This window comes from Capricornis sumatraensis, chromosome 4 (assembly GCF_032405125.1).
Source record: "Capricornis sumatraensis isolate serow.1 chromosome 4, serow.2, whole genome shotgun sequence".
NCBI classification, from domain to species: Eukaryota; Metazoa; Chordata; class Mammalia; order Artiodactyla; family Bovidae; genus Capricornis; species Capricornis sumatraensis.
The window spans coordinates 69,379,382-69,406,864 of record NC_091072.1 but is presented as its reverse complement, the minus strand read 5'-3'; the positions used below and the strand labels follow the sequence as shown (position 1 = coordinate 69,406,864).

Here is a 27,483-nt window from a genome sequence, read left to right as displayed (position 1 = left end):
AAACGGGAGGAGGCCACAAGGGGGAACTCCAGACCCGCGCATGCGCAAAACCAATTCCGCCTGCCGCGCGTGCTTGGGAACCTTCTGTCGTCGGCTCCCTGCGGCTGAGTGGCTGGTTCCGCCGGTGGGTTTTCCGCGGCGCGCCGGGGAGGCGGGGCTTGCAGGACAAGATGGAGTTGCTGCAGGTCCTGAAGCGCGGGCTGCAGCAGGTTAGCGGCCACGGTGGCCTCCGCGGCTATCTACGAGTTTTGTTCAGGTAGGCGGCCAGCCATGCTCTTGGCTTCTGGGACTGGACTTACCCTGGCTGGTTTCTTGGAAAGGGGTTCGGGCTTGGGTCACCTTGGAGAATCCAACTCTTCTCAAGGACAACCGGCCAAGTCAGCCTGGCTTCCCCCGGCGGAAGTCTGTCCCGGGGTCTCCCGGCGACGGGATCAAAGCCGGCTGTAGAGACAGAGCTGAGACATAGCGGTGCGGACATGTATGGGCTGCATCCCTGCTCTGCTTCCTGGAGAGTAATGAGCCTGCCAAAAGCTCACACTGTGTGACCTTGGGAAACTTTGGGGTTTTTTTTCCTCCTTCCCTGGCCTTCCCTTCCCTTCCGTGTACTGTAAGGAGTTAAAATGAAGTGATTACAATTTTCCCCGACTAGTCCTTCAACTCGGTGAATTGGACGAGGAGCATCGTACGGGGAAACGGAGTTGGAGACCTAGAGCCTAGTGAAAGAGCCAGGTGTTCGAATCATTTTAAGATGAAACACTTTAATTTCCAGGTTTCCTGAAGTTTATTGCTAACTTCAGTGCCTCAGACCTAGGGATAATAGATTTTTAAAAGTAGTCTTGTAATTTGAAGGTATTGGGTCTACATATTTAGTGTATTTAAGGCACATCAGTTGGCTCAGTTTCTCTTCTCTTGTGCTGGAAGTATACAATCGGTGACCATATCCAGCATCTCGTTTTTCTCCTTGGCACAGCTGCCTATGTTTGTGAAAGTTAATACTCTCTCTTTTTACCTATGTGTTGTAAATAAAGAATCTTTCCAAAATGTCTGTTTTCTTTTGGACATTCCCAGGGCAAATGATGTGAGGGTTGGCACGTTAGTGGGAGAAGACAAATATGGAAATAAATACTATGAAGACAACAAGCAGTTTTTTGGTAAGTGCATTTTTTGGGGGTATAAGTAATGGGAGTGAGATTGGGGTTTGATTTTACTTTGTTTTCCATAATGTATTTTTGCAAGGTACTTGTAAAAGGATGAAGAACTCAATAGAAAAAAGAAAAAGATAATCCGCAGGAAAAGAAAATTAAGTCACCAACAAAGGCATGAAAAGATGCTCATTCTTATTTTTTTATTAAAAGAATACATGATTTTTTAATTTTTCAAGTTTTATTGAAATGTAGTTGATTTACAATGTTTCAGGTATACAGCAAAGGGATTCATGTATGGGTGTATAAATACACATATTCTTTTTTTACATTCTCTTCCATTATAGGTTATTACAACGTATTAAGTATAGTTCCCTGTGTGCTATATAGTAGGTCCTTTTTGATTATCTATTTTATGCATAGTAGTGTGTATATTAGGAGAAAGCAATGGCACCCCACTCCAGTGCTCTTGCCTGGAAAATCCCATGGACGGAGGAACCTGGCGGGCTACAGTCCATGGGGTCGCTGAGAGTCGGGCACAACAGAGCGACTTCACTTTCACTTTTCACTTTCATTCATTGGAGAAGGAAATGGCAACAACCCACTCCAGTGTCCTTGCCTGGAGAATCCCAGGGACAGAGGAGCCTGGTGGGCTGCTGTCTATGGGGTCGCATGGAGTCGGACACGACTGAAGCGACTTAGCAGCAGCAGTGTGTATATTTAAAATCTAAATTCCTAATTTATCCCTCTCATCCTCACTTGTAATTACAGAAATGCAGCTCAAAAAACAGTGTTATCTTTTTTCACCTGTTGAATTTTGAAGCATTTGCCAATCTGATAAATACTTAGTGGGGAAATGCCGTAAGAGTATATACATTAGGACTTCCCTGGTGGTCTAGTGGCTGGGACTGCATGCTCCCAGTGCAGGGGGCCCAAGTTCAATCCCTGGTCAGGGAACTAGATCCCACATGCCCTAACTAAGAGTTTACACGCCACAGCTAAAGATCCTGCATGCCACAAGGAAGATTGAAGATCGCATGTGCCACAGCTGAGACCTGGTGTAGCCAGATAAATAAATACATATATATATTTTAAAGTATATACGTTAGTACAGTCCTTTTGGAGGACAGTCAGTAAATTTTCTTAAAATTTACATTACACATATCTTTTGTCCCAGCAATTCAACTTCTAGGAATCCACCTTAAATATTCTTGCAAACCAAAAACAACCATTGCAGCATTGTTTTACTAGTAAATTCTAAAAGCAACATTAATTTTCCATCAATTGGATACTGATGAATTGCATTTTTTTATAATACTTTGTTGTTATTAAGAATGATATAAACCAGTACATTTTATATAGAAAGATGTCAAAGATGTGTGTAACACAAACTCCAGATGCAGAACAATTTGTTGCCTCACAGGAAGAAAATTAAGCTTTTTGTGTTCATATTCCAAATGCTGGAAGGAAATACAAGAAACTTAGAAGTATTATCAGATGGTAAGGTTTCAACATTTTGTTCCTCCATGTTAAAACTTTGTAACTCTGAAGTTTACTTAATTAATGTCTCTCAGCCCCAGCTTCCTCATGTTATAAAGTAGCATCATAATAATAATATTTGCCTCATGCTGCTGCTGCTGCTAAGTCGCTTCAGTCGTGTCCGACTCTGCGACCCCATAGACAGCAGCCCACCAGGCTCCCCCGTCCCTGAGATTCTCCAGGCAAGAACACTGGAGTGGGTTGCCATTTCCCTCATAAACTTGTATAAAAAATAGATAAAAAGTGAATGGGAGGAGCTTATCCAAATGTAGAATTTATCAGCCTCAACAAGATTAACACTGTGGGTCAGATACTTCTCTGTTGTGAGGGGCTGGTCTGTGCATTATGGAATGCTTAGCATCCTTGGCATCGACCCACCAAGTGCCAGAAACTTTCCTTCTGCAGTTGTGACAACCAAAAATGTCCCCAGACTTTGCCAAATGTCCCCTGGGGGACAAAGTTGTCCCCTGTTGAGAACCACTGGTCTATTGCTCGGGCTGTAAGTGCTCAAAAAATACTGTACTAATGTTGCTATTACTATTACCTTCTTGAAGTGTTGGGAATTTTTTGCCATGTGCATTTATTACTTTTATAATATAAAATTATCTTTTGATTGAGATTAAAAGTATCAGAGAGGGAATAATTAGTCTTTATCCAGGGGGAAAACTGATAGGTGAAATATAATGGCCTTGAGTGCTATATGCTTTCTAAACACGTATAACAATCATTATCTACTTTAATATTTAGCATCTACTGGAGGTAAGCACTTTAATCCTCCCCTCCCTCATTTTACAGAGGAAACTTGGTCATGGACCTTAATAATATTTTTAGGAATATATAAATCATGTATCCATGTGTGATTGCATTGGATGCAAGTTGGTCTACAAGGGGTAAACAGCAATATGCTAACACTCTGTAACCATAATTTTTTAATATTTAGGCAAATCATAGTTCTAGGCCTGCAAATGATTTTAAGAGATTATCAAAAAGCTGTTTTTTTTTTTTTAATAGAGAAAAAAACTGAGGCCCAAGAAAATGTCTTATCCAGAAGGAACTTAATTAAATAACAGCTAGGTAGTGGCAGAGCCCCAGGCCAAAATTCTTTCTATTCATCGCTTTGTTACAAACTAGTATAATATTAAATTTCCTTCATTTTTTCCCCTTTCCTTCTCTCCATTTTTGCCTCACATTGGAAATATCTTTCAGTTCAGTTCAGTTCAGTTGTTCAGTCGTGTCTGACTCTTTGCGACCCCATGAATTGCAGCACGCCAGGCCTCCCTGTCCATCACCAACTCCTGGAGTTCACTCAAACTCACGCCCATCTAGTCGGTGATGCCATCCAGCCATCTCATCCTCTGTCATCCCCTTCTCCTCCTGCCCCCAATCCCTCCCAGCGATAGAGTCTTTTCCAATGAGTCAACTCTCTTTGCATGAGGTGGCCAAAGTATTGGAGTTTCAGCTTTAGCATCAGTCCTTCCAAAGAACACCCAGGTCTTTTCTTCTTTAGAATGGACTAATTGGATCTCCTTGCAGTCCAAGGGACTCTCAGGAGTCTTCTCCAACACCACAGTTCAAAAGCATCAATTCTTCGGCACTCAGCTTTCCTCACAGTCCAACTCTCACATCCATACGTGACCACTGGAAAAACCATAGCCTTGACTAGATGGACCTTTGTTGGCAAAGTAATGTCTCTGCTTTTTAACATGCTGTCTAGTTGGGTCATAGCTTTCCTTCCAAGGAGTAAGCATCTTTTAATTTCATGGCTGCAGTCACCATCTGCAGTGATTTTGGAGCCCCCAAAAATAAAGTCTGACACTGTTTTCACTGTTTCCCGATCTATTTCCCATGAAGTGATGGGACCAGATGCCATGATCTTAGTTTTCTGAATGTTGGGCTTTAAGCCAGCTTTACTTTTGCTAATTTAAAAAATGATATATTTTGTTGTAAAACATTGAAACTTAGTGTATGAAGTGAAAAAGGAAAGCTTCCTTGTCTCATAGTTTTACCCCATTTTAATAGTATAATATATATATTTCAAGATTCCTCGGTACATGTGTAAACATTCATTTTTTAAAATTATGCATGTTGTTTGTAAACTGAAATAATTTTACATAAAAATCATGAGTCATTTTCCCCATAGTAAGTTGAAGGTATCTACAGCATTCTTTTCTGTTTGAACACTTGTTTTGTGTTTTCTTATTTTACAAATTTTCGCACCATTCTTTTTAATAGCAACACTGTATTCCACTGTATGGAAGAACCATTATTTTCTTGAATAGTTCACTGTTGGTAGACACATTGCCTTCAGCTTTTTGCTGTTAGAGACAATGCTGCAGCGAATTTGATTGTAACAATGGCCACATTCGCTTGTTAAAGTATTCTAAGAGTAAATTCCTGTAAGTGGAATTGCTGAGTCTGAGTATGCACATTTAAAATTTTGCTAAGTATAGATAATGAAATTGTTAAAGCCCAGCTCTATCATGGCATCATTTTGCTTATTGGCTTAAAATTCATTACAGGGATGAATGCAGTATTCCCTTTGTGGGGGTGAGGGCAGTGAGGAAGAGATGAAAGAAATTAATGTTTATTATGCATTTACATAATTGATACTAAACTAGGTGTGTGTGTGTGACATTTAATTTTCATAACAATGTTAAGATGTGGGTATAATCATCCACTTTTAATAGATAAAGAAACTGAGGCTCATAACTTGCCTAACAGCCACTGATAATAAATGACAGTTTTGTATAGCACAGGGAACTCTACTTAACACTCTGTAATGGCTTATATGGGAAAAGAATCTTAAAAGAGTAGATATATATATATATATAAAACAGATTCACTTTGCTCTACACCTGAAACACATCATTGTAAATCAACTATACCCCAGAAAAAAGTAAAAGAAAAAGAAGTGACAGTGTTCATTAAAATACAGGCCTTTGCCTCACAGTTTTGTAAGTTGTGGTTGGGCTGTCAGCTGTTTCATAGAAATTTGTTAAAACATGCAGCCATACTATTTTGATAACATGAGCTGTTCTACTTACCTAACCATCATATATAATGTTTGCTTATTATATAATAACCAGCAATTTCCTAAAGAATCTCTGATGGTTATTTAAAAATATTTATATGGAAACCTGTAGCTCAAGTGTGGTTGCTGTGAATACGTTTCTCTTGCCCCAATTTCAGGAGGAGCACTTTTCTCTCCTGAACACCCAGAATGACTGGGAACATATTCCCCTTCCCTCTCTTATACCTGCTTGGCAGAGGACCTGGGGGGGAAAGCAAGGGTTCTGCACTGTGGAAAAGGCCTGAGCTTCACCCACAGAGTGAGTTCATTGCCTTAGAGGGGTTTTCCTGAGGTGGCCTCTAGGTTTCTGATAAACCGTGCCATGTACTTCTTGAGTTTACCTTCAGTAGTACACTCGGGTCTCTATAGTTCTCTAACTTTTCTCTTACATAAGAGCATATAAAAGTCTTTTCTTAATAAAAAGATTACTTTGATACTATGCAATTACGCTGTTTTAGAAAGCTGGTCTTTATCTCCTCACATCTCTCTAAACTACACGTTGATTTTTCCATCCAGGCCGACACCGATGGGTTATATATACTACTGAAATGAATGGCAAAAACACATTCTGGGATGTGGATGGAAGCATGGTGCCCCCTGAATGGTAGGCTGCATCAGCATTTTATTTTATTTAAGTTGGCAGTATTACACAAATATTTGTCTAATTTATATTCCTAAGTTAATCGCTGGTGTTCTGAAAGCATTGGTCCCAATTGTGATGGCCATGTGACTAGTTATCCTAGAACTTAGTAGCTTAAAACAACAATAAGTATTTATCGTGGAGTTTTTTGGGGTCAGGAGTTCAGACAAGACAGAGCAGGGATGGCTTATCTCTGCTCCAGGATGTCCTAGGCTTCAAGGAGAAGACTCAGAGGGCTGATCCTGGAATCATCTTGTTACTGATTACATCCCATAGACCCTGATTGAGATTGACTCAGCACAAGCTTTATTCACTGGCCAAAGAGTGGAGAAGCAAGAACTATGTTCACAGATCAACTTCTTGCCTAGGTGGCAATAGTTTTTATTCAGCTACTTGGTCGTGTCTGACTCTTTGCAACCCCATGGACTGCAGCATGCCAGGCTTTGCGTCCTTTACTCTCTCCCCAAACTCTTGCTCAGACTCATGTCTGTTGAGTTGATGATCCCATCCAACCGTCTCATCCACTGTTGCCCCCTTCTCTTTCCCTCAGTCTTTCCCAGCATCAGGATCTTTTCCAGTAAGTTGGCTCTTTGCATCAGGTGGCCAAAGGGTTGGAGCTTCAGCTTCAGCGTCAGTCCTTCCAATGAATATTCAGGAAAGGATTGATTGGTTTGATCCCCTTGCAGTCCAGGGGACTCTCGAGAGTTTTCTCCAGCACCACAGTTAAAAAGCATCAGTTCTTCAGTGCTCATTCTTCCTTATGGTCCACCTCACACATCCGTACATGACTACTGGAGAAACCATAGCTTTGACTAGATGGACCTTTGTCAGAAAAGTGATGTCTCTGCTATTTAATACGCTGTCTAGGTTCGTCATAGCTTTTCTTCCAGGGAGCAAGTGTCTTTTAATTTCATGGTTGCAGTCACCATCTGCAGTGATTTTGGAGCCCAAGAAAATTGTCACTCTTCCCATTGTTTCACCATCTATTTGCCAGGAAGTGATGGGACTGGATGCCATGATTTTAGGTTTTGAATGTTGAGTTTTAAGCCAGCTTTTTCACTCTCCTCTTTCACCTTCATCAAGAGGCACTTTAGATCCTCTTTGCTTTCTGCTATTAGGGTGGTGTCATCTGCATATCTGAGGTTATTGATATTTCTCCCAGGAATCTTGATTCCAGCTTGTGCTTCATCCAGCCCAGCGTTTCTCATGATGTACTCTGCATATAAGTTAAATAAGCAGGGTGACAATATACAGCCTTGACATACTCCTTTTCAATTTTGAACCAGTCCATTGTTCTATGTCTCGTTCTAACTGTTGCTTCTTGACCTGCATACAGGTTTCTCAGGAGGCAGGTCAGGTGGTCTGGTATTCCTATCTCTTTAAGAGTTTTCCACAGTTCATTGTGATCCACACAGTCGAAGGCTTTAGAATAGTCAGTGGAACAGAAGTAGGTGTTATTTGGGAATTCCTTTGCTTTTTCTCTGATCCAGCAGATGTTGGCAATTTGATCTCTGGTTCATCTGCCTTTTCTAAATCCAGCTTGTACATCTGGAAGTTCTTGGTTCACATACTGTTGAAGCCTAGCTTGAAGGATTTTGAGCATTACTTTGCTAGCGTGTGAAATGAGTGCAGTTGTGCAGCAGTTAGAACATTCTTTGGCATTGCACTTCTTTGAGATTGAAATGAAAACTGACCTGTTCCAGTCCTGTGGCCACTGCTGAGTTTTCCAAATTTGCTGGCATGTTACTGAGTGCAGCACTTTCACAGCATCATCTTTTAGGAGCTGAGATAGCTCAGCTGGAATTTCATCACCTCTACTGGCTTTCTTCGTCATAATGCTTGCTGAGACCCCATGCCTCTCCAGGAGACTCTCAAAACACAGGCAGGTCTGGCTCAGTCTCAGACTGTGGCTTAGTCTCTGCTTCTTTCCCTGGGGTCCTGGTGCACACAAGGTTTTTTTGTGTGTATTCTCCAAGCATCTTGGGCTGGTATGAGGTTTGATTTTAAACTCGATTGCACCCCTCCTACCATCTTGTTGCGGCTTCTGCTTTGCCCTTGGGTGTGGGGTATCATTTTTTGGTAGGTTCCTGTTTATTCAGCAGCTAGTTGCAATCTTGGTGTTCTCGCAGGAGGAGATGAGCGCATGTCTTTCTCCTCCTCCATCTTACTCAAATCAATGGCAAGAGGGATTTTATTTTAAAAAGTAAAGACACAGGGAGGAGGAGTGAGGCTAATGATGGGGGGCATATGCGTTAGTCTGCCAGGAAAGGTAGGGCTCCCCCCATCCTCAGGGAGTGGGGTGCCACTCCCTTTTTATCCTTTTTTTGTTATTAATGTCTGGTCATCACTGTTGGTAGGGGTGCCATTTAATATGCTAATATCATAGAAATCAATGCATAAGACGACTCAGGGTTATTATAGTTGGAGGTCAGATTCACTGGTTGGTCTCATCTGGTTCCATCTGAGTTTTTGCTTGTAGCTTCCTTTCTTATCTCTGGACCCTTTAACTTAAAATTTTATGTTCACCTTTATTAAACGTGTGGGTGGAGGTAGTGGCTTGTTTGGCTGGTTTTAAGCAAGGACAACCTGGCCGAAGGTGGGGGTTGGAGGATTTGAGCGAAGACCGGGAGCAGCTCTGGCAACAGTCTGGAGATATGTTGTCTCTCCGTCTGGCAATTGATGCTGGCTTTTAGCAGGGGGCATGGCTAAGTGATGGGTTGGAATACCCTCAGGTAGCCTGAGCCTCCTCAGGCAGATGCTCTGAGGGGGAGCGCCAGGCAGAAGCCATATTACCTGAGTTAGTGTTGGGCTCATCCAGTACTGAGTCTGCATCCCCTTGGCCGAGGCAGTTAGCAAGCTCTGTTCACGTTTAACAGGAGAGGTGTAGACTCACCAATCATATTATATGTTGGGTTACATAATGCGTGGCTATCTTTGAGGGAAAACAGGGGGCTGTAGTATCACTTAGCCGTAGTGAAGAGAAAGGCTGAAAGCGCTCTGGCTCTGATCTTATTCAGCAGTTCAACTTAAAGCACATTCCTTAACCTCTCTGGAGCTTGGATTTCTCATCTGTTAAATGAGATCCCCTCAAATTCCTTAGGTCTCTAAAAACTATGATTTTTTAATATATCTATTTTTTTAAATGCAATTTCAAATCCTTGAATTACCAAAATTTTAATTAAAATGGTTCAAAAAAGTATTTATTTCTTAGATTGCTGGTTGATATACTCTAGAGATCCTTTCTAGAAGATCGTGGTCTAGAAAATTTTACGAAAAATAAACCACACCTGAAAATAAAGTATCAGGTTAATTGTGATCTTTTAGTTGAACTTGATCATCAGAAATAGTTTCGGGGCTCTCCTGAGTAGAAACTGAGATAATCTCATAGTATTCACTTTCATTCTAAAGGCTCAAGTAGGAATTTAGGCACTGAGTGAATGGCTGAAGTGCCAGGGGTTCTGGGCGTTACAGGGAGCTGAACGCACGCGCTCCATCAGTGAGGGCAGCGTGCTGCTCCCTACCAGCTCCACCAGGCGGGGATCCAGCCATGGGTTTCCAGATACGAGTTTTCAAGAGAAAGTGCAAATCTGCACTTCTTTATGAGATTTGTTTTCTGTCTGTTTGTTTTGAATGTTTATTCTAAAGATGCCTGTCAGTTTAGATACAGCACTGTCCAGTAGAAGTTCCCGTGATGATGGAAACGTCTGTAGCTACGCTCCCCAGTGGGGCTTCTCTGGCGGCTCAGTGAGTGATGAAGACTCCCCCTGCCAGTGCAAGAGATGCAAGTCCGACCCCTGGGTTGGAAAGATCCTCTGGAGAAGGGCATGGCAACCCACTCCAGTGTTCTTGCTTGGAAAGTCCCATGGACAGACGAGCCTGGCGGGCTACAGCCCATGGGGTCACAAAGAGTCCAACACGACTTGGCAACTGAACTACAACAAAACCACCAGCCGCATGTAGCCCAGAGTGCCTTGAAATGTGGCTAATGTGACTAAGGAAGTGAACTAATCTAATATTTTATTTAAATTGAACAGTCTACTTGACTGGACAGAGTAGTTTTTTTGTCTTTTTAAATATTATGTGAGCTAGGGAAGAAATGTTTATAAGGTTTCACGTACATACAGTTCTCAACTTGTGGCCCACTGCTTGGACTCCTTAGGACCGTTTACTCCTGTCAGTGATGTAGTTTGAAGACTACAGTATTGGAGTGTGTCTTTAATAAAACTCATTGGCTCTTAACATGAGAAAGCAGCACTGATGTTACTTGAGGCTGGGTTTTGGTGCTCTTTTTAATGGGAAATAATAATCTATGGTCTCTTAAAATGTGATTAGCTGTAATTTTAGGTCTGGAGCTATCTGCCTTCTCTAAAGAGACATTCTGTATGTCAGGGGCACTATTTGAGACCACTCTCTCAAAGTGGAGTGTTGGGTTTAGGTGACGAGGTATCCTGCAGTTTTCGTTTATTTGGTTGATTGTTTTGGGGAGGGGTTGGTCCTGAGAGTGTGTAGAAGGTCTGTGGGCTGTTGTTCAGACGGATGGCCATCTTCTTTAGAGTACCTGTCTAGATTAGGGGTTGAGGGAGGGGATTGATTTAAGTTATGTGGGATGAAACACATCTTAAACCATTAAATAGTTAAAAATCTGAAATGATAGGTACTATTCAGCCAAGCCAGTCCTTTATAGGTAAGATCTGAGATCACATAAAAAAGAAGCTGAAAGCTGTAGAAGATAACATCACCTGCTAGGGTGCCGCCTGAGGGCAGTTGAGAATACAAAGCTGGGTTTCTTTGTGGAGTGGAGCCCCCTAAGTTCTGAGCACCTTTGATGACCCTTGTTTGTAAAGGAAGCTTAAAGGCTTGTGATGAGTCTTCGTTGGAGAACGTGGTTTGGATTAGCTCAGCTGTTTGTTTCTCAGAAACCCCTTTTCTGTGTGAGTGCAATACATTGTAGAACTCTAATCTTACCTTTGATTTGACCCATGAATAAATCTGAAGTTGGGTTGATTTTTCATTCATTAGAGAGCCAGGTATTATGTATAGAGTAATGAACTACAGTCTGTCATCTTGATTCATTCAGATACTTATGGTGGAAAAACAGAAAACCTATGGCGTACCTAACGGGTGCCAAGAACAATTGTGGGCTCTGAGAATACAACAAGTGAGTGAAACAAAGCCCTTGCTCTCATGAGAGGAAGCAGAAAAAAAGCATGTTATGTATTTTAGGAAACAGTTAATACAAGGGAGCTGATATTCATAAAGAGTGAGGACCTTCTCTCGTGGAGAGGTGGCTGTTTGATACAGGGGTTAGGGAAGGCTTCTTGAAGAAGTGACAGTTGAAAAGGGGAGGGGATTGAGGTGGCGGAGGAATGAAGAGTTCCAGACAGCAGAAACCACAGGTGCAAAAGCCCGTTGTATCTGAGATGTATTGCTTGTATTCAGAAGAACAGCAGAGTGGCCAGTTGGGCTGGAATGGAATGAGTGAGGGGAAGATGTCAGGAGACTAGCTAGCTAGGGCCTACAGTAGCTACATCTGCATGCGGATCTTGTACGTCATGGGTAAATCCTTTGGCTGTTTTTTTAAAGTTCTTAGAAAGCCACTGGAAGGTAAGATGAGTGTGATCTGTTTTTACAGGTTTTAAATTTTATTTCTTTGTTTAGTTTTGGCTGGGAGGGGTCTTCTTTGCTGTGCGTGGGCTTTCTCTGGTTGCAGTGTGTGGGGGCTGCAGTGTGTGGGGGCTTCTCATTCAGTGGCTTCTTGTGTTGTGGAGCACAGGCTCTCGGGCACGCAGGCTTCAGTAGTTACAGCTTGCGGGCTCTAGAGCATGAGCTCAGTAGTTGTGGCACACAGGCTTGGCTGCTCCGTGGCATGTGGGATCTTCCTGGACCAGGGATCGAAACAGTGTCCCCTGCACTGGCAGGCAGATTCTATCCACTGTGCCACCAGGGAAGTCCTGTTTTACAGTTTTTTAAGAATTGGGAACAATCCCAAATTTTCTGAAAAATTCCAAGTACTTGAATCATTTCAAAGTAAGTTTCCAAAATTATGTCATATTCCAACAGAATTAACTTTGGTATATAACTCCTACAAACAAGTACATTCTCCTACATACATGGCTACGATGTAACATCAAAGGTAGGAAATTAAGTGATACACCACTGCTGTGTCAGGCTTCATCAGTGTTCCCAACAGTGTCCTTTGTAGCGAGAGGGTCTGGGCATGCCTTTCCTGTAGACCTCATTTCTCTCTAGTCTCTTGCACACTGGATTGGTTCATCAGTTTTTCCTTGGTTTTTATGATCTTAACACTTACAAGATTGCAGGCCAGTTGTGTTGTCGAGTGCCCCTCAGTGTGTTTCTTCATAACTCGATGCGAGCTATGCATCTGTGGCAGGAATGTCACGGAAGCAATGTCAGGTTGTTCTTCTTGCATTTTATTAAATGGCTTCTGATTTCCCCATATTTCTGCATTCTAAAGTTACTCATTTTCCCTTTACAATTAGCATTTTGTGGGGAGAAACTTTGAAGTTATATAACTATCCAGTTACTCAAGAAACTTCCGTTTATTTATAGCAGTATGAACTGTTACTTTAATCAATCAGTGGGTTATAGTCCATGAATGGGCTGCCCAGGTGGCACCAGTGGTAAGGAATGTGCCTGCCCACACAGGAGACATAAGAGATACAGGTTCCGTCCCTGCATGGGGGAGGTCCCCTGGAGGAGGGCACGGCAACCTGCTCCAGGATTCTTGCCTGGAGAATCCCCGCGGGCAGAGGGGCCTCTGTCCACAGTGTGGGCTGCAGTTCATAGTGTTGCAAAGAGTCAGACACAACTGGAGCAATGTAGCAGCAGCATAATCTGTTAGTATAAATTGTTCTTTTATTGCTCAAATTGAACACATTTGACCAGTAGGAGTCCATTCAGTCTGCATTTGTGGACCTTTTAAAACATCTCCAGCATTCTTGGAGCGCATTCTTTCTGACAACACTTTTTCCAGGTTCATCTTATGTTTTCCCCGCCCCACCCATGAAAACAGCCATTTCTTTGAGGAGCCCTGTGTTTGTGTTGTTTTCTTGCTATTTTTCAGTATAGTATTTAGAAACTATAATAGTATCTAAGTGCAAGGTATGCTCACTGCTGTTGGGACATCACTGGTCCCAGGCCTTCTCAGTGGACAAGCTTAGTTGGCTCTAACAACTATGTGTATGTGTGTATACATCTATATCTCTGTCTTTTTTAGTCTACATATTGAAAACCATGCATCCACAGCAATGCCACTGAATCCAGCCCAACACCTCAGGTTATATTCTAGATTTTCTCTTTCCATATTTCTGTTTCTTCTTTTTTTAAATAGAGTTACTTATTTGATGAATTCCACTCTGTGTATTGAAGTTCTCATTGCTTCCTTCCCACTCCCCACCTCTGAACGCCCTTCTTACCCCCCTTTGCTTCCAGCACCCCACATAAGCTTGGCAACTCCCCCTACCTCCCGACGTGGATGCCTTCTTGTCCCCGTGCGGGTTCTGCCACCACACTCCTCCTCTCCACCCACTGTGCCAAGCAGACAGATGCTTACCTTGCTTAGCCCCAGCTGATGGCTCTTGGGGGCTTTCCTGGTGGTACAGAGGTAAAGAATCTGCCTGCCAGTGCAGGACCCACAGTAGACGCGGGTTCATTCCCTGGGCCAGGAAGGTCCCCTGGAGAAGGAAACAGCAACCCATCCCAGTATTCTTGCCAGGGTTATCCCAGAGGATGGACAGAGGAGCCTGGTGGGCTGTATAGTCCCTGGGGTCACAGATCAGGCACAGCTGAGCACGCACACACCGTTGTCTACTGCTGTGTAACAGATTTTTCAACTTTAGTTTAAAACAATAAGCATTATCTTACAGTTTCTGTGGGTAAGAGTTTTGAGTGTAGCTTAGCTGGATGTCTCTGGCTAAGAATCTCTCACAAGGCCACACAGAAGACACCGTGTGTTTGCTGTTGTTGTTCATTTGTTCAGTGGTGTCCGACCATTTGCAACCCATGGACTGCAGCACGCCAGGCTTCCCTGTCCTTCGCCCTCTCTCAGAGTTTGCTCAGACTCATGTCCATTGAGTCAGTGATGGCATCCACCCATCTCATCCTCTGTTGTCCCCTTCTCCTCCTGCCTTCAATCTTTCCCAACATCGGGGTCATTTCTAATGAGTCAGCATTGGGTGGCCAAAGTATTGGAATTTCAGCATCAGTCCTTGTAACGAATATTCAGGGTTGATTTTCTTTAGGATGGTCTGGTTGGCTCTCCTTTCAGTCCAAGGGACTCTCAAGAGTCTTCTCCAACACCACAGTTCGAAAGCATCAATTCTTTGTCACTTAGCTTTCTTTATAGTCCAACTCTCACATCCATACATGACTACTGGAAAAACCATAGCTTTGACTATATGGACCTTTGTTGACAAAGTAATGTCTCTACTTTTTAATACGCTATCTAGGTTTGTCATAGCTTTTCTTCCAAGGAGCAAGCGTCTTTTAATTTCATGACTGCAGTCACCGTCCACAGTGATTTTGGAGCCCAAGAAAATAAAGTCTGTTACTGTTTCCATTGTTTCCCCATCTCTTTGCCATGTGAGGCTGCAGTCATATTGAGGTTTACATTTGGAAGGATCCACTGTCAAACTCATTCACGTGGCAGTGGACAGAGCGGTGGCAGCTGGTTTTCCCAGAGTTACAATCAGGAGCAAATGAAAGGGAGCACCATAGTTGGAAGCCTCAGTCTTTTTAAACCTAATCTCAGAAGTGACACCCCACACTGATGCTGTATTCTGTTGTTTAGAGTTGATCCGTCGGGCTAGCCCACACTCAAGGAGAGGTGTGTTCACCAGGAGGATGTGGTCATTGGAGGTCATCTTAGAGGCTGCCCACCACAGAGACGCAGTTTGAAGTAAGATGGACTAAACTGGATTTGCGGATAGATTGGATTTTGAGAGAAAAGGGTAGCTTCAAGATTTTGGCCTGAACTACTAGTGGTATATTATCTGGGAAGAGGAGAAGCAGGCAGGATGGGAGAAGCAGAATTGGAAGGCATTAATCAAGAGTTCCATCTGAGTTGTCTGTTAGACAGCCAAGTGAGTGTGGTGGGTAGATAGTTGAAAACATTAGTCTGGAGGTCAGAATAGAGGTTGGTGCTGGAGATAGGACTTCAAGTGTGATTTTACCTAGTATAGTATGCAGTTTTCATGAATTATGGGTAAAAGGGTTGAGAGACTCTGATCTTCGGTTAAATATCTAGCTCTGTTACCCTGGAAACCAGGTTAGATTGTATCAGTCATATTGCTGGATAAAACTGATCCTTGATTGGCAAACTGCATCTAGATCAAGAGGACTTACAAATGCCTGATGAGTTAGCTATGTTTGGGCTCCCCTGTCTTGTCGCTCTGAGAACTGGTGTGTCTCTGCTGGGAGCGGCAGTCCTGAAGCCGTGCCTGTGTAGTTGTTAGCAGAGATGTTAGCTTTCGTGGACATGAAGCTTTAGAGTCAGGGCAGCTCCAGCACCTGCCTCGTGTGGCTCTCACCTCCCTTGAGCCTGTGCTGTGTCATCTAGAGAGTCGAAGATGGACGTCTGGGTGAGCCATGTCCCCTGGACCAGCTACTGCAGAGACTCCCGGTGGGAGGAGCACCTGATGTGTCCCTGTGTTCCTCAGGCTGTGGTCCCTGGGCCCGGCCCTTCTGAGTTCTCAGGGGCCCTCTGTGGCCTCTGACAGTCTCTGAGTCTGTTGAGTAGTTACATAGTCTCACCTGGGGAAGGATTTCCCTTCAGAGGCATACTTTCAGTGTTTTTGGTAGAACCAGGGCATATTTTTAATGAACCTGTGGCTCACTTAATGCTCCCCATCTTTGTGGTAACATGAGAAATTGTGTGGGAAAATGAGTTCATTTTGTCAGTCTTGTCTCAAAGCTTTCATTTTCTTTGAATGTGTCAGCAGTCAGTAAGGGCTAACAGTAGATAAACAAAAGGTATCCATGACTGGCTGGTAGACTAATACTGTATTGTAACTTACTATCTGTTATTTTTCTTTGTTACAGTACCTTCCTTTTCTTATCTGTTTTATTCATTTAAAGTGAAAGTGAAGTCGCTCAGTCTGACTCTTTGCGACCCCATGGACAGTAGCTTACCAGGCTCCCCAGTCCGTCCATGGGATTTTCCAGGCAAGAGTACTGGAGTGGGTTGCCATTTCCTTCTCCCAGGGGATCTTTCCGACCCAGGGATCAAACCTGGGTCTCCCGCATTGTAGGCAGATGCTTTTACTGTCTGAGCCACCAGGGAAGTCCTTGATTCATTTATGGGGTCAACGATTAGATTTTAATTTCTCCTTTAACTTGACTGAATAGAATACTCAGTCTTTATTTCAGTGGATTACAAATACTGTCTTATACTGTTTTGGAGTACCCTTAATTTTATCTTTAAGTTAGCTAATTGCCACCATCTATACAATAATGCACAATAATAATTATTTTCATTTTTATGGTAGTAAACCAAGTAAATAATCAGTATCCCCATGAAATCTGACATGATAAAATGTTGTTGAATATGAATGGAAAGAAAATTCGGGCAGTTTTTTTGCATAATAGTATAAAATTGCTGTTTTCATTTACATCAGGAGAAACAAAGTTTTGTTTGTGTGTGGTTTGAAACATTTGAACTCTGAAATCCTTTGAGCCAAGTTAAAAAAGAAAAAACCGTGGCTTGCCTGGATTTTTCTTTACTGTGGATATACTTTTTTCCCACTTGGTGGCACCTTCTGTTCATTTTAAAGTAACATGTCCTTCCTTCTTCCGTGTAGTGCACTGGTCTCTCCTCCTCATATATTAATTTTTCTTATTAAAATTAATGGTTAAATTACTCAAGTAATACATAAGTACTTTTTAAAAGAAATTATAGCTTATGTTCAGAAGTTTTCACTTTTTTTTTTTTTTTTTACAGAAAATAATTTTTCCTCGAAGATTTTTTTAGTGCCATGGTGACATTGACAATGGTTTTTCTCCTGTAGGGTTAATTTATTTAGGATACCTGACACAGTCCATAGGGTTGCAAAGAGTCGGACATGACTGAAGCAACTTAACATACACACAGCATCATTTTAGCCAGCTTTTTTTTTTTCACTTGACAGAAGATGTTCTAGAAGCCTTTGTAGAGAAGTGAGGTAGCAGGTGGGGAGGATTACCTGGAGGTGATTACTTGGGGCTTGAGAGACTGGGTGGGTGGTGGCACCTTTCATTAGGATGGGAAGACTTGGAGAAGGGCAGCCTGTGAGGGTGGAGGGTAGGAATCAGAAGCCTCCTTTTTGGATGTAGGAAATTTGAGATAACATGCCAGAAATCCAAGTGAACAATTATGTCAAGTAAACAGCAGGATAGATGAATCTGTAGCTTAGGACAGAGGTCAAGCCAGTAAAGAATAAGTAGTTACTAGCAAAGCAAGGATGGAGAAGGCAATGGCAACCCGCTCCAGTGTTCTTGCCTGCAGAGTCCCAGGAATGGGGAAGCCTGGTGGGGTCACACAGAGTCGGACACGACTGAAGCGACTTAGCAGCAGCAGCAAAGTAAGGCAGAGAAGGCAATGGCACCCCACTCCAGTACTCTTGCCTAGAAAATCCCGTGGGCGGAGGAGCCTGGTAGGCTGCAGTCCATGGGGTCGCTAAGAGTTAGACACGACTGAGCGACTTCCCTTTCACTTTTCACTTTCATGCATTGAATAAAGAAATGGCAACCCACTCCGGTGTTCTTGCCTTGAGAATCCCAGGGATGGGGGAGCCTGGTGGGCTGCCGTCTATGGGGTCGCACAGAGTCGGACACAACTGAAGCGATTTAGCAGCAGCAGCAGCAGCAGAGTAAGGAAGAGAAGAGAGATTAGCATTTCAACAATCTTAGGAAGTCTAACTGTGTTGATTTTTGCTGAGAGGTTAAGTAATAAAAGGACAAAGAAGTGTCCATGTGCATATGGCAGTATGAACTTCATTGAATCTAAATGGAATCTGTTCTTGAAAAAAATGTGAAGAGATCAGAAAAATTTTTAAAAATCTGTTAGGTGGGCAGGGATAATCCACATACACCCCTAAGAAGCAACCACTGTCAGCATTTGCCATATTTCCTTTAGTCTTTTAAAATAAATGTTTATGTTAGTTGTGTTCCTAATCGTTCAGTTTTACTTACTGTTTTTTTTTTCAGTCTGTAATATAAGCAATTTTCCTTGTTATTAAAAAGAATCCTTGTAATCATGATTGTAAAAATGTACAGTTGTTATAGAAAACTTGGAAAATCCTTAGAAGGACAAACAAAAATAAACTAATTCCTTAGCCAAGAAATAAGCACTGTTAAGATTTTGTTCACTGATTGAACAGATACCAGTTTGTTGGCTTTTGAGTAGAGAAGGAATATGTTCAAAGGACCACAATGTGGAGAACAGGTTGTAGTTTATTGGTCGCGTCTTCTTTAGAAGATTTGTGATTATAAATATTAATAACTGTATATAGGTAAATGTGTGTATACAAATATATTTGTTATATACAATATGTTGTTTCTCTTCCCCCCCTCATTTAATATAGCACAGATGTTTTCACTTAATATGCTGCTTGTCAGTTTGAGTGTTTTAGTGTAGAGGGGCTTTGAATATAGACAGGACTAATGGCAATTTGGGTTTAAAATGAATATTCTATTAACTATAGCTGCAAACTTTAAAATGTAGTTGCTCTTAAGCTTTGAGGATTTGTTTATGAATAGGATAGCAAGATTAGTAACTTGAATACTTGTGCATAAAAATAAAAAACAATTATATTCTCTTGTTCTTTGATGAATGGTTAATAAACGCTAATGGAAAGAATTACATTCTCCTAAGGAGTTAGCACTGGTGAAGGAAATGGCAACCCACTCCAGTATTCTTGCCTGGAGAATCCCAGGGATGGGGGAGCCTGGTGGGCTGCCGTCTATGGGGTCGCACAGAGTCGGACACGACTGAAGCGACTTAGCAGCAGCAGCAAGGAGTTATCTCCACTTGCAATGTTAGTTAATTACATCCCTTTAAGCATTTTAGGGCACGTTTATAAATGTAATATATTTGATTTTTTAAAATACCTTCAGATGCCCAGTGTAGGTAGGTTAATGAACCTATCACGCAAAATGTTCCTAAGCCCTTAAATGACTCTTGTTTATTCAAGCCAAAATTTAAGGGTCCTTTTAAACTCTTTCTCTAGTAACTATTCTATCAGCAAGTTCTTTCTGCTTTATTTTCTGAATATATCCCATGCCTAATCACTGCGTCTATGGCTGTTACCCCAGTCCAAAACACAGTAATGTCTTGCCTGGACTTCTGCAACCTCTTAACTGGTTGGGTTACATTCTTACAATATACCAGTATTCCCAACATACTGAGTGATCTAGTGTGTGTGTGTGTGGACACACGCATGTGCAGTTGCTCAGTCGTGTCTGACTCTTTGTGACGTTATGGACTATATAGCCAGCCAGGCTTCTCTGTCCATGGAATTTTCCAGGCAAGAATACTGGAGTGCATTGCCATTTCCTACTCCAGGGCATATTCCTGACCCAGGGATCAAACCTGTGTCTTCGCATGTCCTGCATTGGCAAGCAGATTATTTACCAGTGTGCCACCTGGGAAGATGGTTAAGTGATTAGAGTGGTTATTTTAAAATGTGAACTCAGATTATATCAGCACTCTGCTCAGAACTCTCCATTGGCTTTCCATTTTGATGAGAATTAAAATTCCAACTCCTTACTTGGTCTGCAGGGCTTCCTTGATAGCTTAGTTGGTAAAGAATCAACCTGCAATACAGAAGACCCTGGTTCGATTCCTGGGTTGGGAAGATCCACTGGAGAAAGGATAGGCTACCCAGTCCAGTATTCTTGGGCTTCCCTTGTGGCTGGGCTGGTAAAGAATCCACCTGCAATGCGAGAATCCTGGGTCTGATCCCGGGGTTGGGAAGATCCCATGGAGAAGGGAAAAGCTACCCTTCCCAGTATTCTCGCCCAGAGAATTCCAGGCACTGTATAGTCCGTGGGGTCGCAAAGAGTCGGACACGACTGAGCGACCTTTCACTTCACTCGGTCTGCAAAGCCATATGCCATCCTGGCCCTTCCAGGTCTGTGTGCCCTGCCCAGTTCACCACCCTGCTGACTCTTGACTTAGTAACCACGTTGGCCTTCTGGCTTTCCCTCACGGAGTGACCACACTCCTACCTCAGTTACTTTGCACTAGATGTTTCCCCAGATTGCACGGCTCATGCCCGCAGGTAGTTCACATGTCTGCCCCAGTGACTGCCCTAGCTGAAAGAGCCCCGTCCTTCTCCCACGGCTCGTTTCTCCAGCTGCCATGCTTCTTGGTAAGAATCTTGTTCACTGTTGTGTTGCTAATGCCTAAATCAGTGTCTCACGCATAGTAGTTGCTCAGTAAACTTTTGTTAGATGAATGTGGACATACTGTTTTACTTGAAACAACTATTATTTTGCTTTTTGGAAACAGTAATTTTATTTGCTTCTGCTAGCTGATCCAAAAATGGCATATCTGCACTTTTTTTTAATAGCTTTTGTATGAATTTGAAGCTGTAATATATTTACCTCTGAGTTCCACTCTAACTTCAGCCTGTCCTTTTTAATATCTTGTCCCACTGAATCGTATCTTAGTCTTTTAGAATATTATTTTCCTAAATAAATTGCCATCTCTCAATGCCAGAGAATATTGTCTTCCTCTTGATATACCTGCCCAGTCTGTCCTTCTTCAGATAGTGTTGTATAAAATACTCTGAATTGAAATTAGTACTCAGTACAGTGGGTTGCAGGTTATTTTCAAAGTAGTTCCTTCCTAATGTTTATTTTCTGTTTCAGAAAATGAGTATTAGGTGGCTATGTTTTAAGAAACTATAAACTGCATGTTTACGTAGATATTTAGGTGTTACAGAATATTGCTTTATAATAAATAACACATTTTATTCACTATTCAGTGTAACATTTCACAAAGATGTGTTGTTGGAAAATTTCATACCTGATTGTGGAAATAAACTGGGTAGTTTGGTGAACAAAGAACTACTCTGCAATTTCCAGACAGAATCTATTTGATGTTCACAGGTTATCAAAGTCTAAAATGTGCCGCACATAGTCATATGTAGAAATTTCTGAGGTTTCTAAATTAGAAAAACAGTTTGAACCTTTTCTGTGTAACTATAGTGAAAGACATTGTGCTGTGGAAGTAACATAGGAAAAATTTCCATTAAGGTAGACTGAGAGAAACTGTCTGTCTGCTACTAAAACATTCAGTACTTAAAAGAGAGTGATTTTTTTTTTAAAGTGATGGCATAAAGTGGGATGAAATGGGGTTAGAAGTAGAAGAACCTCCTTAGAAAAGTGAAAGTGAAGTCGCTCAGTCGTGTCCTACTCTTTGCGACCCTGTGGTCTGTAGCCTTCCAGGCAAGAATACTGGAGTGGGTTGCCATTTCCTTCTCCAGGGGATCTTCCCGACCCAGGGATCGATCCCAGGTCTTCCACGTTGCAGGCAGACGCTTTAACCTCTGAGCCACCAGGGAAGCCCTATAAGAACCTACTTATAGTCTCAAATAAATGACAGATGACTTCAAGGAGGATTTGAAACCCTGCTAGTTGTTTTGAATCTCTAGTTGTTTTGAATTAGGATTTTAATTTTTAATAGCTTTCTTTTGTCTTACAAAGTAGTACATGTCTGTTACAGAAAATTCAGAAAATAACGAAGCAAATAAAAGTAACCTATTATCCTACCACACAGAGACAAACTACTGTTGATATTTTGATATATATTCTTCTCATTTCCCCTTTTCCTATGCATATATATCCGTTGTTTTTGTTTTTAATGTAAGTGGATTTTTTAAAGTGGTAGCCTGTGTTTGAATCCTGGCTTCACCATCACGGGCAAGTTATTTTTTAACTCTTGGTGCTCTGGTTTCCTGATTTATTAAATCGGGTTAATAACATCTGTCTCATAGAGTTCTTTTAAGAATTAAATGAGTTAATATTTATAAATTGTTTAGAACAGTGCCATGACTTACACTTACAAATGCTATCTAGTATCGTTCAGTAAATTAAGTAAATAACCTGCTTTTTAGGCTTAACATTTGGTGAGCATTCTCTGTTAACATAATATTTACTAAGGCATTAATCTTCCGTCATATGGATATGCCCTGAGTTAAAGTATTCCCTATATTTTTCTTGGTTTTGTTCTTTCTGTGTTTTTACTGTTATAAGTAAAACTTTGGTCAATATCCTTGTATGTAAGCGTTTATCCACACAACCTATTTTCTGTGGCACATTCCTACAAGTAAAATTGCTGAGTTCAGAAGTGTACATGTTTTGTAAGTGTTTGGTACCTATTGCCAAATTTCCCTCAATTGACATTCTCAGGGTAAATACATTCACAGTATGTGAGTTTGATTTCTCTATAACTTCACCAATACTAGATATTATTTTATTTTTAAATCTTTACCAGCTTAGCAAGTAAAAAGTTGTATCTCATTTTAATTTTTATTCCCGTGGTTAAACTTTTTTGTTGTTCATCTTTTTTCTTTTTATGACTCATCTCTTAACATCATTTATCTGTTTTGCTATCGGATGTTTAACTTTTTCTGTTTTGTAGTGATAGATGAACTCCTTTTCTGTATATTTCCCCATTTCTTTTATTTTTCAGAGTTTTAGGACATAAACATACTTCAATTTTTATGTAATAAAATTACCGTTTTTTTTCTTTATGGCTTTTGGACTTTGATGTTAAGCTCAAAAATGGGCCTTCATATTCTGTTAGTATTAATACATCTTATGAATATAAATATTCTTGCACTTTTTTCTCAACAAAATTAATTGTCATAGCATAATTTATTGAGAAAAACTTACTTTCCCCCAAATTTGATATGCCAGCCTTACCTTATATATCCTTAAGTCTAGGGGATTTTGTTCTATTTTTGTACTTTTGTACCAAATTCTTAGTACAAAGTTTTTGTACCAATTTTTATATTGTTTTAATATCTGTGACTTTAAAGTCTGGTACTGCCAGCCTTCCTGATTGTTGTGTTTTCAAAGTGTTCTTAAGATAGGCTTGCAGCTGATCCTTAGAATTATAATTGTCAAACCCTATTGAGATTTTGATTCAGATTGCATTTAATTAAAAACAGTAATTACTGAGCTAAAGAAGTTTGAGTTGGCTATCTTGTAATGAATTGTCTTTGGTTTTTATTTTGTTAAATATATCAATCTTATCCTATGGTTGGACGGATCTCAGGATTTTGACAGATACCTAAGTGCTATCATCATCCCGGCCAGTTTTCATCTGTTGCTTGTATTTAAGCTCTGATCAAGATGTTCTTTTCAGCTGCTGGGAAACTGTTCAGGCCTCAGCTGTGTGACATACATGCTGTGGGGCCTTGGGAAGGTGGTTTCAACCCTGTTTCCTCAATTTAAAAATACAGAATACTTAGTATTATTTAAGTGATGGAGTGATATGCATGAGAATGTTTCATAAACTAAAGTGAGATGGAGTAATAATAGTTTTAGTATAATGAATATTTTTACCTCAAAAAACAATCTGGAGGGGTTTGTTTGGTTTTTCTTAAGTCTGTTTTTTGAAAAGTTGAAAAATTTTTGTTGTTTCTAGGCTCAGTGATGTTAGGTAAAAATATCTGAAACATGAACACAGACTCCAGCCTTGATTCCCAAAGTTAATAATGTTTATTATCCAAGGAAAAGATTCAAAACTGCCTATATTTTTGTTGCTGTTATTTGTTAATGTTTTATTTCTGAAAAGGAAAATTAAACTTTTTATCTTTGTTATTAATATCCATCTTAAAGATTGTTTACCATCTTACAATCTGTTTTATATGGTGTATATTTTTATTTCTTAAATTTCCTTTTAGGCTGTTTTATTCTTCAGAAATAAATCCCCCCATTTTGTACTTACAGTGGCTAACAACCTCAAACTTAAGTGAAGTAGTATGTTTTCAAAGAAAGAGAAGGTCGTCTTTTCCTGTTCCTTTCTACACTTCTTTTTGTGTTCCAGTCGTTCTGTTTTCCTCATTAACAACTGAAAATTGGATCAACCACCTGTGGGATTTATTTCCACTTGAGTTGTGTTGTAATTATGGTTTAGTATCTTTGTTATTAATTTTTACATACTTGAGTATATTTGAGTTTTTCCCAAAGTGTAATCTGTTTTCATTACAAATACTTATCTCTTTTGTATTTATAACTTTTTGCCTTTCTGCCAGTCTCCTTATTTATAGTCTTACTGACTTTATCAAGTTTGTTTATATTTTGTCCTGTAAGGTAATAACAGTGATATAAAATTGAAGTGGGTCTGATGCCACCTCAACACAGTTTTTTAGGCAGTACTCTTAGTCCATTGGTGCCTTTAATTAATAGGAATAAAAATGATCCAAATGAAAACCTGTTTGCACAAACTCTTTGGTGTGAAAATCTAAAAGATATCATTTCTTTAGGCTTTATTTAATAATAAAGTTATAACAAGGGTTATATTAGGCTGCTGCTTAGTCACTTCAGTCCTGTCCGACTCTGTGAGATCCCATAGACGGCAGCCCACCAGGCTCCCCCGTCCCTGGGATTCTCCAGGCAAGAACACTGGAGTGGGTTGCCATTTCCTTCTCCAGTGCAAGAAAGTGAAAAGTGAAAGGGAAGTCGCTCAGTCGTGTCCGACCCTCAGCGACCCCATGGACTGCAGCCTTCCAGGCTCCTCCATCCATGGGATTTTCCAGGCAGGATTACTGGAGTGGGGTGCCACTGCCTTCTCCGTATATTAGGCTAGCAGATTCTAAACATTTTCTTATTTCTTGTAGCTTCTTATTCTAACATAATGAGAATAAATTATTGTTTACTCATTCCCTGACTCCAGTCAATAGTCTTACTAGATGAACATTTTCAGATTTTATCTGTTGGCGGTAAAAGTTTCTTTTAGTTTTCTTTCCCTTTTTTGGCCTCACAGTGCAGTCTGTGGTATCTTAGTTCCCTGACCAGGGGTTGAACCTGGGCCCTTGGCAGTGAAACTGCTGAGTCCTAACCGTTGGACCACCAGGGAATTCCCTCCTCTTTTAGTTTTCTACCTCATTTTAGCATTTTCTGTCTCTCTGTGAGCTCTCAGTTAAGTTACTGAATAGACAAATAAAAGCTTTGGACTCTGCTTCTTTAAATATCATTTTAACTTTCAGGAGTCTTGATGACAATTATTTGAATAAAAATGGCTCAGACAGTAAAGAATCTGCCTGCAGTTCAGCAGATCTGGTTTCAGTCCCTGGATTGGGAAGATTCCCCTGGAGAATTCCATGGACAGAGAAGCCTGGCAGGCTACAGTCCATGGGGCTGCAAAAAGTCGGACATGACGGAGCAACTAACGTTTTTTTGAACACACTTTTTTGTAGTTAGGCTGACTCAAAAGGCAAAAGTTAAATATTTCTGCTGTGCCTTAACTTAAATAAAACCCCTTGGTAAGTAAGAGCTTTGGTTTTCACAGCTAATCCCTCCTTCAGGTGGCTAGTGGAGCCTGTCTCACCACCGGTGTCTCATAATAGTCATGGTTTATTGGTCCAGGTTACTTTCACTAATCCCCATTTTCCTTTGGAGGATTTAAGAGAGAAAGCAGCCTGGTGGGTTCAGACTTCCTCATTCTTCATTGTGTTAGCTGGTCATGATATAATTATCTTTAGACACAAATATAGCAACTGTAATAATATTTTATTGATCTTAGACAATTACCTAGCTGTATCTGTCAATTACTGTTAGCAAATATTCTTAAACTTACATAGCATCATGCATTTTTCTCATTAGCTTTAGTCAATTATTTTACTGAAACTTCTTTGACTTGCCCTTTCCTCTCTAGCTGGGTAGTCCACCCTCAACCCACCCCAGCTCTTTTTTTCCCTAGGAACTGCAATTCTGTGCCTGTCACCTCATTCCCTTTTCTTATGTCATCTTTGTCTTATGAGTTCGGGGTCTTGTTATGAATTCTCTCTCCCCTTCCTTTCCCATATAAATTCAGCTTGGTTTTCTGCTCAGTTCTACTGTTTGTCCCTTGGACTTAGTTTCTTTCTTTTCTGTTATTAGAGAGTTTTCTGTACTCCAAGGAAACGCCCGGCTTCCTTCTTTAGGCCAGATTTCTGGCACCTCCCCCCAAGTATCTTTTTACAAACACTTGAAGCTGAAACACTCCTGAACTTTGGGCTGTAGTTGAACAATTTTATTATAACAAACTGTATGTCCTCTAGTGCTCAGACTTAAGCTTTGACTTAAGATGCATGCAGAGACCCTCTTCTTCGACAGGAGCCTGAAGGGTTTCAAACTAGAGCTTCATGAACCAGAGCATCCTGAGCATACTGAAACTGCGGAGGCAGCCTCTAGCATCTAATAGAATAATGCTGTACGTCATCAGTTCTAAACTACGTTTTTATATCTAAAATTAAGATACATGTTATAATCAGTAGTGCCATAATTTAATTAGCAGCGTCTTCTTTCCTTAGTGATACATAAAATAATGGTGTATCTTAAAATTGATGGGGTCCTAGATTTGATGACATATAATAATCATAAAAGCAGTAGCTAACATTTGTTGAGTACCTACCATGCACAGGAGTTTTTCTAGGTATTATCTGATTTAATCCTTATCCTTTTCTTAGTGAGAATGTTCAGATGAAGCAACCAAGGCATAGGAGGGTTCAGCTAGTTAGCGATAGAGCTGAGATTTGAGCTCAAGCAACATAATAGCTCGAGAACTGCTCTCTCACTCTCCTCCTCCTACACTAGGCTGCCTCTTCATAACTGTCTTTTTTTTTTCTCTCTCTCTCTTTAAGGCATCGTTGGCTTCACTGTATGACTGATGATCCTCCAACAGTAAAACCACCTACTGCTCGTAAATTCATTTGGACAAACCATAAATTCAATCTGAGTGGCACTCCACAACAGTATGTACCTTATTCCACCACTAGAAAGAAGATTCAGGAGTGGGTCCCACCTTCGACACCTTACAAGTAAAGACAACAAAAAGCAATTTACGTGTAAAATATGGGGCTTTTCCTATAATTGTAGTGCTT

At 40.9% G+C, this 27,483-nt stretch overlaps 1 protein-coding gene across 1 annotated transcript; it reads left to right on the top strand.

Moving 5' to 3' along the window:
- Positions 1-156: 156 nt before the first annotated feature.
- NDUFA12 (NADH:ubiquinone oxidoreductase subunit A12) lies at positions 157-27,483 on the top strand. Its single transcript, XM_068972018.1, has 4 exons — positions 157-256; positions 1,069-1,151; positions 6,268-6,355; positions 27,244-27,483. The coding sequence occupies exons 1-4, from the start codon at positions 171-173 to the stop codon at positions 27,422-27,424; spliced, it is 438 nt and encodes a 145-aa protein (XP_068828119.1). The 5' UTR covers positions 157-170; the 3' UTR covers positions 27,425-27,483.